The sequence below is a fragment of the Rhopilema esculentum genome, chromosome 13 (genome assembly GCF_057945365.1).
Source record: "Rhopilema esculentum isolate cy_ngs chromosome 13, ASM5794536v1, whole genome shotgun sequence".
Lineage (NCBI taxonomy): Eukaryota > Metazoa > Cnidaria > Scyphozoa > Rhizostomeae > Rhizostomatidae > Rhopilema > Rhopilema esculentum.
In genome coordinates, this window is record NC_142827.1 from 1,773,946 (window position 1) to 1,785,213 (window position 11,268).

Consider the following 11,268-nt stretch of genomic DNA (forward strand, 5'->3'; position numbering starts at 1 on the left):
CATTTCATGTTATGCAAAAGAACAAACAAACTGGATGCCAGACACACAAAAATGCAATCCCTATCTGGTATAATTTGAAATATTTCAAAGCTGTTTAATAACATTCTGGTGAAGTAATGCAAACAATTAAAAACTAAAAAATGTATACACATTCTTATAATAAAGGCATTCTGTATGAAAAAAAAAGTAGTGAAGCGATTTTATACATAACACACTTTTATAAGAACCAGTAAATTAAACTTCTGGCTGGCTGTTTATTCGAAAATCTGGGGCTGGATTGTTCTTCATTGTTCTTAAATTATTATGCTGTTAGCAGTGCAATTGCTGGCTATTGTGCTTTAGGGGGGTGTACAGGCGTAATTTGCCAACAAAGTGAAATTTTCTTAATTTTTGACTCTCTATCAAGCCTCCAATATCAAGCAAATCCTAGCCTGCGTGCAGACTCGAAAATTTAAAAGAGGAGAGTCACTTTTTCTCCTATTTTAAATTTTGTCAACAGAGTCTGCGCGCAGGCTAGCAAATCCAGGATAGGATGTTGTGGATGATGGTCAACAGAGGGAGCACAAGCAGCCCACCAGGCTGAATGACAGCTGATAATAAAACAAAATTTTAAATACGCCCCCCTCTCTATTAAGGTCCCCCTCTTTAGTCCCTGATGTCAAACAAAGGAATCATGTGCATTGAGTGGGTATCTTGATGGGTGTGATGATGATAAGATCATGTTGTGCCTTTCAGTCAAGTCAAGTCAGTCGAAATTTATTTAGAAGATGTCCCAGGATTATCAATTGAAGGACTATCAATTGATCCTGGTGACTGTGATGAAGATGAGGACATTATAATTAATTAATTTTAATAAACTTCGAAGCTGCTAGCAAAGTTTTTGAGAACATCTGTATAACAAAGAATGTAAAAGGGCATTTTATAACATTTTTTACTTTGGATTATAAATAAGCCTCCTCTCTAATAAGCCGCCTTCTCTTTTAAACCCTCCTCTAGGACTCAACAAATGAATAAGCTCTCCCCAGGGCTTATCAAAGCTTTTACGGAATGCCTGTTTTACATCAGTAAGCTTTCGGAGCTCTTTTGAGAGCAGATCTCAAATTATTTAATTATGCCAAACCTATTTTGAAACTATGCCAGATTTTCAAACATTATACTAAAATCCAAATCAAGGCAAAGGTTTTTAAAAAAAAGAGGCGAGTACAAGACCTAAACGGTGAAAATGTCATTTGTCATATATTGTGGAATAAATAACTAAATTAATGAAAAATCAAATAAATGATCAAATTAAGGATCAAATAGGAAAAAATAAATATTAAAATAATTTGCTTCAGAAAATCAATTATAGCTTTTAATTTACGTTAAAATTAGATTTTCTTACTTATTAGCATAGTCAATAGAAATATTTCTATTGACTATGTTATTAGCAAGACTAACTTATTACAGGAAATTTTCGTTGTAGACTAATAGCTAGCGAACTGCAATCAAATACATTCCTTTTTATAAGAAATTTTTTATAAGATTATTCAGAATCAGAAACATACAATTTTTAAGATTATAGTAACAAGAATATTTCTCAGTCTCAACTGGTCTATTTGTGTCTAATGTTTCAGCAGTAGTTGCCTGTATTGCTATGTTCATAAAAAGGAATCTTAGAATTGTCAAATTTATTTCGTTTCTTAAAAAGCGTGGCTTTTATTCAAAAGCAGATGGTGTTCCCCTAATACCATATCAGATTTGAAAAAATATGAATGCTTTAAGAATATATTCAGACTAAAAACGAAAATTTTTTGAGAATATCGAAGCTTGAAAAAATTTACAGCTTTCTTATAGAAAAAATCTTGTCAAAATTACTAATAAGATTTTTTCTAACAGCAAGGTTAGGAAAAAGGAAGCTTCCAGCGACAGTGAGGAAAGCAGATGAATATAAAAAACATTTGTGGTAGGGTCTGGAACACTGGCTAGGCTAGCTATGTAAAAATATGCTGTGTTAGTTTCAAGAGCGAGGTTTTTCGGTAGAAGTTGGAAAACGGAACCAGAAATTCATGACCATTTCCTTCCCCACTAACTTCAAGCTAATTTAAATGCTTTGTTACTGTTGCAAAATTTTATCTGTGTATCGTTTGTAATCGTCATCAATATCTGCCACGTTGGGCGCCATATGTTGTGATGAAAAGAATGAGCCAGAAATCACACTTTTTGACAACGTCCTTTTTGAAAATCTATTTACAAAGTAAGTAACAACAGTAAATCAATTGAAAATATAAAAATCTAATTAACTTTGGCGGGCAAGTTTATTGTACCACCAAGATACAACAAGAGAAAAATAAGATAAAATAGTTCTCTTATTTTATCTTGGCACTACCGAAGCAAAGGAAGGGTTGTCGGCGCAGTGACTAATAAGAATTGAAATACTGAATTGAAACCAGTACCTAGGTCTTCAAACGATCATACGATTTGAGAGCATATGTGGTCAAAATTCCCTTTAAATTTCACGAATTTTCAGCGCAGTCAACCAGAAATGCTATCTACAAATAGGTTTTTGGGAAAAGGGACACTTAAGAACTCAGAACGCAGCGAACATATAAGTAATGATGTTATTATAAATCAGGAATCTTCGAAAAAGGGCTTATAAAATAAAAAAGCACCGCCAAATTGACGAGAGTATTCTGGAATGCTCTAGCATTCCCTATTTATTCTGATACCCCTCTCCTCATACCCCTCTCCTCATACCCCTCTCCTCATACCCCTCTCCTCATACCCCTCTCCTCATACCCCTCTCTTCATACCCTTCTCCTCATACCTCTCTCCTCATACCCCTCTCTTCATACCCCTCTCCTCATACCCCTCTCCTCCCTATTCATAGAAATATAGTGAAAGTCCAAGGAGTAAATTGAAAAAATTATTTATGAATGTAAAGCAACATATTAAGCGAAATGATGTTAATGTTGATTTTGCAACGTACAATTAGATATCAAATAGAAACATAAACATTTAACCGAAGAATAATAGCATATATTTACAAAAAAAATTTTAAAAACAACAAATGTATGCATATGATGTATATAAGGAAAAATGCCTGGAGCAAGTGCCCGCCGGGACTGGAGACCTGGGCGTGTGAAGGTGAAGGGCTTAAACTATAAACAGAACTTTTTAGCTCGATGGTTGGAAAATAATAATTATATCTTCAGCTTTATAGCCGAGACAAGTTATTGAACGAGTGAAAGTGGATGGTGACTTAGAAAGAAATACTGGTGGGTGAGGAATTAAGACAATGGCATGTAGCTAGGCAAACTAAATCTACAGAATAAGACAACACAGGAGAGGTTTTGTTAACCCTAGGAATTGGGAGTGTACTCTGGAGTGCATACAATATTAGGTCGCCTCATATGCCCATCTCCACTTGGTCTTTTCAGGCCCGGGCGGTTTCCCAAAATTGAAAAAAATAAAAGGGGGAATGTAAAAATTGATATGATACCGTGACAGCATTTTGACAAAAATCTAAAATAACAATTAATACAACCTCGAAATAACCCAAAACCGTAAAGTTCAGAACCTAAGGGAAACCCAAAAGTAAGAAAATTTTTTAATGGCCAAATACACACTCCCGAACGGAAGCGCTCAAGAGAACTATTCGTTTGATAACACAATTCTAGATTTCAATGGAAAGAAGGGCACCCGCAATTTGCGATAAGGAAATTTTGGTTGACTGGGAAAAGCCTGCGGAATAAGGGTTTGTGCATAGATACACCCTGGCGATACGAATCTTTGATAAAAGTAGCACAAAGAAATATAATAAAAGGAACTACGAGTTCCTTCGAATAATCTGAAAGTATTGAATAATCTAATGATTATTGAGGTATTGTTTCCATATCTAAAATTCATTTATGGGGAAGTTTTTGTTACGTTTTTCTTACGTTTCCATAATAATCAGGATACAATAGTAAGTAAGTTAGTGCAGCGCCCACAGATGCTTCTGATGTGAAAGGTAAATGGACCGTTGACTTTCGGAACTTGACGGTTTTATACCCCTTTCAAATAGGAATAAATAAATTATTATCCATAAAATCCATATTCAAAATTTTATCAACTTCTTCTTCAAAATCCATATTCAAAATTCGATCTGCCTCGTCCGATAATAATCAATATGGTCATAATTATTGAAATAAAAAAATATTAAATACATAAAAGAGGCCTAGATAGAAAAAAGAGCGAGCCTCTTGAAATAAGTGAATGTTATTTCTAAGGTGATAATAAGAGAAATTATTTAATTAAGGTGAACCATCAATGGAACCCACAAAGAGGAACATGGAAATTTTCAAGAATTCGCCAAAAAATCTAATGTCCAAGGGTAAAACCGTATAATACCCTGTTACATTTTTAAATGGGACTCAATTACAGTAAATCAATGGATACATGTTAAAGGAATAAATATACCGGCTAAATAAAATAAATCGTGACGAGTTCCTAATAAAGGAGGGGGTTCGTAAGAGCGAGAGTTCGTTATACCGGGGATTCGTTGTACAGGGAACACCTCAGGAGGAAACATTTCTTAATAGCGAAAAGTTCCTAATAGATGGGACTATATGTAGGTTTTTATAACTTGGATTTTATAACTTTCCTCTTTCAGTGATTTTGCCTAAAATTTCCCTAAAGTTTCCCCAGTTGTCAGCAGAGTGAGAAAATTATTAAATATTTTACAAACTGCTACTAACTTACCTAGCTAGTGAAAAATATTGCATACAAAAAATCTATAGGGGCTTTAATCCAGCAATCTTCCGTAGTTGCTCGAATATAAGAAATGTAATTATAGTATGAGGTCCAATTCTCATCCAATTTGGAATAAATCCCTTGTAAAGTCCTAAAATCCCTTCAAATTTCAATGTTTTGTACAAACAATCCAAGGTCGACTTATACAGTAATCCATTCTCTTTAGCCATGATCTTCTGATTCATTATCCGCGTCTTTATGACGTCAACAGGTGAAGTAACAATAGCACAAACAAGTCCTGCAACCATGGACGACACGAAATGGAGGCGTAAACCTTCATGCATTACCTTGTTGTTAAGTAGTGCATGTTTCGTATGGTCGTAGGAAGGGATCTGGGAGGCAGTTATAATGGCAGCTCGTTGCACAGTGGGACCAACACCACGCCATAGTCCGCGCACCCCTTCTTTTCTTGATATTTGAGCAAATGCATCAAACGTGCTTTTATATCTTGGCGTTTGACCTAGAAAGTTAGACACAAATTTTGCAAACAGCAAATGAGCTGCATCTAAAGAACTGATTATGTAAACAGGCAGAAAAAATGCATTTAGACAAAACATTGTTTACATCTTGCTTTGATGCATTCACTTTTGTCTGGGATGGTGCTATATTTATTGAGAATCTGTTTTCTAATTTATCGAAGTTTGATGGGAAAATATGGGAGGCAGGGTGGATGCACTGGGTCAACTTACCGAGACTGGTTGCATAAAACAATGAGCCACAAAAACTTACAACAAGTCACCTTAGTGATCACTTTAGTTCTTGTCATTGTCGTGATTAGCAACGTGTTGATTTTATGGCAAATGCTAAGCTTTACTTAACTATTGACTATGGATTTTCATTTGGATACAGACTGGGTTAAATCATTGCTTATGTTTGAATAACACATTTAGGTAACAAATATAATCATCTGTACCAAAAAACCAAGAATGAGTACATCGACCTTGAGTCGATCTCCCTTGAAATTTCTTTCCTAAGCTATCCTTCAAGTGCTTTGTAAATACCGAATTTATTTGAATAAATCTCTTCATAAACCGATCTTTTTTAATTGAAAAGAAGCCAATGTGGCATAAAATCACTTGTAAAAATCAAGGCCTAAATGTATACATCTTAAAGCAAAATATAACGTGTTCAAGAATATATTGGCTTTAGATACTTTCAATACCTAATTCATATACTTATTCAGTTATCTGTCCCTGCAGCCCAAAAGTATATTATGTATTATTTCATGGTCCCCTGCCTAAAACAGCACAAGGGCGTATCAGATACTGCTCCAGACATTTAGGGGGAAAAAGACCAGACATATTTAAATGCAGGGCAGACAAAACGTTTTTGAACATTGAGGTTTCAAAATTTTACAATTGCAGAAAGGTTAGAAAAGGCCGTCACCATGGTTGACAGGAAGAAAATTGTTTGAAATATGGTGCTCTAGGGATGGCCAGTAGGGATGGATTTTGACTGAAGGACAATTCAAGGCAACATTTTAAAACTTTCTTCAATCACTTTGTCCCAAAGTTTTATCTATCTTAGTGTTGAGATGAAACAGGAATTCTCAGATTGTCAAAAATGTTTTTCCTAGTGCTTTCCTTTCACTCAACAAATGCTATTCACTTTTTGCAACATTTTTGTGAGTTTGTCAGCCAGATTTTGGCCATACAAACATGAAACTCCAATATTTGGATTTGGCACCAAGTTCCCATATAATATGATAAAGACATAGTAACTAAACTTAAACTTAAGCAAGGAAATATTGAGCACAATAAACACATTTCTTTCTAATATTTTCTAAAAATTTTATTTAGGTCTGTAGGGAATATGGGGGCCCCCAGAAATGCTAGCCTTGAAAGTCTACCAGGTATTGAGAAATTTTTAGTTCTGTGGCACAAACAACAGCATGCGACAATATAACTTGTGAAGCCACCAGCCTATTGGTAATTCACCATATTTTATTTGGTTGTGAAGATAATGAAAGCTGTAAAACCCACTTCATAACTCTCAAACTATTTCTATCAAGATGAAAACTAAAGTAAATTATGTATGTGACAACTTCTTGAATTAGTCAAAGTATTTTCCAGGGGTACGCAATATGTCTTCATGGCAGATCAAACCAATGGATAACTAAAGTAAAGAAACCTAATACATTTGAAAGAATGGTTGAGGAAAATTCTAACTATGCAAATTTTTCTGGACATTAAGCTACCTTAGGCACATTACCATAAAATCTTAGAGACAAGTCACATAATGTAACGTGTCTCTTAACTAAATATGGACCTAAGAATAACCTCTTTTTTTGGCTAAACTCAACCCTGAATTTTCTACAAAAACCAGAGCTTAACGTAATACAATGATTAAGCTTACACCCATAAGGCTTTTAAATAAAATGTCCTACCTGGCTCTAGCTTGCCTTCAGCTTGTAGTCTAATTTTAACAAGATCTGTAGGATTGGCAATTGCACTTCCAATTGATCCTGATAGAGCACCTGACATAATCTTTTTATACAGAGGTGTTTTTGATCTGTCTTTTTCTCCAAACAATTCTTTGAATGGCTCATAGAGTCCCAGTCTAATTGTACTGTAGACACCTTCTCTCAATGCTGATGCATACACTCTACAAAAAAACATCTACTTTCAAACCGCGGGCTTTCTACCAAATAAAAATAGAATATTAAATTTTTGAATAGTTATGAGCACTTTAAGTGTCTAATGATAGTCAATAGTTATTGGTTTAAATAGATTCCCTAAGTTATAGTTTACAGTTTGTACTTTCAACATTAAATTTTTGGTTGAGGCTTGCCAGTGGAGGACAATATCTGGAGAAAACAGAAATCTGTGTCTTCACATATTTTTTATGATTTTATGTTTTGCTCATTTGCCAATATTCAGAAAACGCAGTGTGCTGATTTTGTGTTCAAATGTTTGAACAAAACTGCTATGATTTTTATGACTATTTTGAGAGGGTTAACCACCACAAAGCTACAAGAGCCAATGAATGCAACTTAAAAGTTAAATGTTTGAAAAAAGAATTTTTCTTCCTGGCAGCAAAATCTCCAGCTTAGACAAAGTTTCCAGCCACTGAAAGTGATACTTTAAGTCGCTTGATTTGTTTAAATATTTATCTTTAAAATGACTACTAAAAACATATTATACAAAAAAAGAACTAATTGTTTGTCTTCAATGTTTGATCATAGATATTTGAACAGCAATCATTTTGTTTATACTGTATTGGATGATCAAGGAGAACGCGAAAAAGCACATTGCTCATAGTTTGTTTTTAAGGTTAATGTTAATATGAAAATCTCTAATAATTTTAATTAAATTTCATATCAGAACTAGCAAACTAGATAACATTGAAGTATCAATGTATCCTGCATCTTGCTCTGGATCTCTTTTTTTCTGCTCATTTTAATCATCAAAGCTAGTAGTTCATACAACATGTAAGAATTCTTTTTATTTTCCAATGGTTGAAATTAATGTTTTAAACCAGGGGTGGTGCTAGAGGCAAAGATGTAAGCCTGAAATGCTTACATTCTATTAAGCTAGCGATGAAAAATATATGGGAATGCCAGTAGAAAAGTATATAAGGGACAGATCAACACATTTTTTTGGGAATGTTCACGTTAAATACAATTGATGTAACAAGATTGGCTGTCTCAAAGTGCTTTCACTTATCTAGATTGGCTAATGTAAAAAGAGAAATGAAATTTGTTTTTGCTTGCTTGAATTAAATTAGTCGCTGAAAATCATCCCCGAAATTTGGTATAACAGATGCTGATAATACCAGATGATTGTATTTTGAGAATAAAAATTATACAGTATGTATGTATATCACAAGAAAACAGCGTTCCATAGAAAGAAAGTACCTAACATAAATTACATAATAAAATCAAGCAATGAAGATTTCTCGCTAAAAATTTCCTGCCAAACAGCAAAAATTTCCTGCAATGAATTTGTGCTAAAAATTTCTTGTCAGACATTTTCCAGCCCTGGTTGAGTTAATGTCTATAACACACTGCCAAAAAATTTTAAGACAGTTAAATTTTATCTCCCATTCAAGCAAGCACTCAGAGAACATTTTATGGATTAGTTTTTTTTAGCAAAATTGTAAACATTTTTTATATTATAGTATCTATTTAGGTCACAGATCTTTTATTTCCTATTTGCTCTAAAAACAGGGCTTCTCTTGATAGCAGCTAATTGTGCATTGCAAGCTGATTGAATCACCTTGTATAAAAAATGTATTATCATTATTATTTCATTTGCATAATGCCTGAAAGATAGGAGTTAATGCAAATGGTTTGAGTAAAATAAATTGTTAGATTTTTGGTAAGAATCTTTAACTTTACTTTCTGCGGCAATAGCAATCTGACAGAGCTGCTTCTGGTCTTTTTTGAAAGTATATTCAGTAACAGCTTTTCTATGTCTCTGTTTGAAACCCCATCATTGTTTGGCTTTGTACCATAAGTTCATTAGTTTGCTAGATAAAGATATTCCCTAGATATCTACTTCAGTAGTTTTGAATCTAGCGCAACCTGTTATAAATCCAGTTAATGTTCAACCAATAGAAAGAGTACTTTCCACCAACTCTGTGTGGTCAAGGGCCAAAAAATCTATGGGACCCTTGCTTTTTGACAATTTTTATTCTTTTTTCTTTGGTGCACATCTGCTGTACCCTTTCTGGCTATTATAAGCATAGGGCCTAAGGATGTGGCCCCCTAAAGCTACACCACTACTTTCCATTTTGGCCTGTGGCATCTCTAGAAAGAAGACCACCCCATTACTGATTGTGCATTCTGTCCATGTATTCTATTACTTTCTGATTAAATATCTTGAAACAGCTACTCAAAACCAGAGCCACCTGTTAATCTTATTAATGAAACTATTATGCTTGATTTAGACTTAGAGCCCAGGGTCCTGACTACATTCCCCAGTACAAATAGCGCTTGACATGTTTTTTGTGTGGGTTACCTGCACAATGCAAGCATGTGTTTAGAAAATAGGTGTTTGTGTGGTCACCCTAGGAGCATATTCAGGACACTACCAGTTTGATTTCTACACAAAACATATAACTGTTGGTGTAGGTGTTAACAAAATTCAGACTTACCCTTTGTACAATCCCCTAACTCCTTCTTCTTGGACAATTCTAATTCCACCTTGAAAAAATCCCCTGTATTTTCTGTCAGCAAAGATACTTTTTGAAGCACTCAGCTCGTTGTCTAGTTGAAGTCTCACTTTAATGACATCTATTGGATTTGTAACTAAATGAAAGTATACAGATCAACATTGCCATGAAAAATCTTTCTACTCTAGTAATCGATGTAGAGATGTCTACCTATCACTTCTGAAATTACATCAAAATACATGAGTGTGGAACAACGAATATTCGCTGTCGTGTGCGGCAATGCACTTAACATGATACAGAATTATTGCTTCAGGGGAGATAAAAAACGTACATTCTATTTGAAGTTTCACCAGAGTACCACACACGTGAATCGAAACTATTTTATCCGGTTATACCAAACAAGAGATCGGACAGTTGGTGTAAATGACAAAGGCCAAAGGCTGGAACAAAACTGTATTTTCATCTGGTAAGTGTTTACAGAGTTTTAAATGGATGCCGTCATAATAAAGCTGTTAATAGGCAAAACCCACACAAAGAGATGAGGAATACATAATTCCTTCCCGTTCCCCCAGGCGAGGAAAAAGTTGGCGGGCGGGCTTGCCAAGAGGTCAGACTTACCAATTCCAGCCGACATGCATGATATACCAGACAATGCAAATCTTGTGGCATTTTCATTTTCAACCATTATGCTCTTCTGAATAACAGTGAATGCTTCTTCTTGCTTTGAATCCAGAGCGGTCATATCTGCGAGATCGTTAGGCCATCGACTGACCCCTACCAATGCTCCGTTGAGATGACCAGTGTGACGTCACAAGAACAACATAACGCAATTCTGTAAAGCACGTGTTCACTTATTACTTTCCAAGTTATGTGATTTTACATGCTCCTTCACAGCAAATCAACAGATCACAGAACATAAAAGAGCATAGCCTTTCCAAAGGGAATTTGGCAGAGCCTTTGTCGTTGTTTATATAAAGAAGAGGACAATACAAAGGAGAAAGATTATCTTTTGTTAAAATCTTCCAGTTAGTATGTTAAAAAAGGTCCTGCAAAGGAGAAGCAGGTAACATCGGAACGGTGGAGTCCCAAGGGCAAGCACGAACAGGGCCCTCACCACTGATTTTTAACCTGGAGGGGCCAGCAGTGAAAAAAATGTACCTCTTACCACCCCCTCAGCCTCAATTGTGGAAAATATTTTTCTGACGTTGTTTTAATTGGTTTGTAATACTACTAATTTTAGGCCTTTCTCTCTAGTCCATTTGTTTGATTTTCCTTAACCAATCACTCTTGTTTATCTGTAACTTTCCTTGCTCGTTCCGCATTTTTCTATCACGTGTATTAGGATAATCTTTGTATTATCATGAGTAACTTCATACCTACGTC

At 34.9% G+C, this 11,268-nt stretch overlaps 1 protein-coding gene across 1 annotated transcript; it reads right to left on the reverse strand.

Moving 5' to 3' along the window:
• Positions 1–2,889: 2,889 nt before the first annotated feature.
• Positions 2,890–10,718, reverse strand: LOC135692059 (mitochondrial substrate carrier family protein ucpB). The gene is made up of 4 exons (XM_065210081.2): positions 10,504–10,718; positions 9,868–10,021; positions 7,157–7,374; positions 2,890–5,230 (listed from the first exon to the last, which is right to left on the reverse strand). Exons 1-4 carry the CDS (start codon positions 10,625–10,627, stop codon positions 4,752–4,754), a joined length of 975 nt encoding a protein of 324 aa, XP_065066153.2. The 5' UTR covers positions 10,628–10,718; the 3' UTR covers positions 2,890–4,751.
• Between the last annotated feature and the right edge of the window lie 550 nt (positions 10,719–11,268).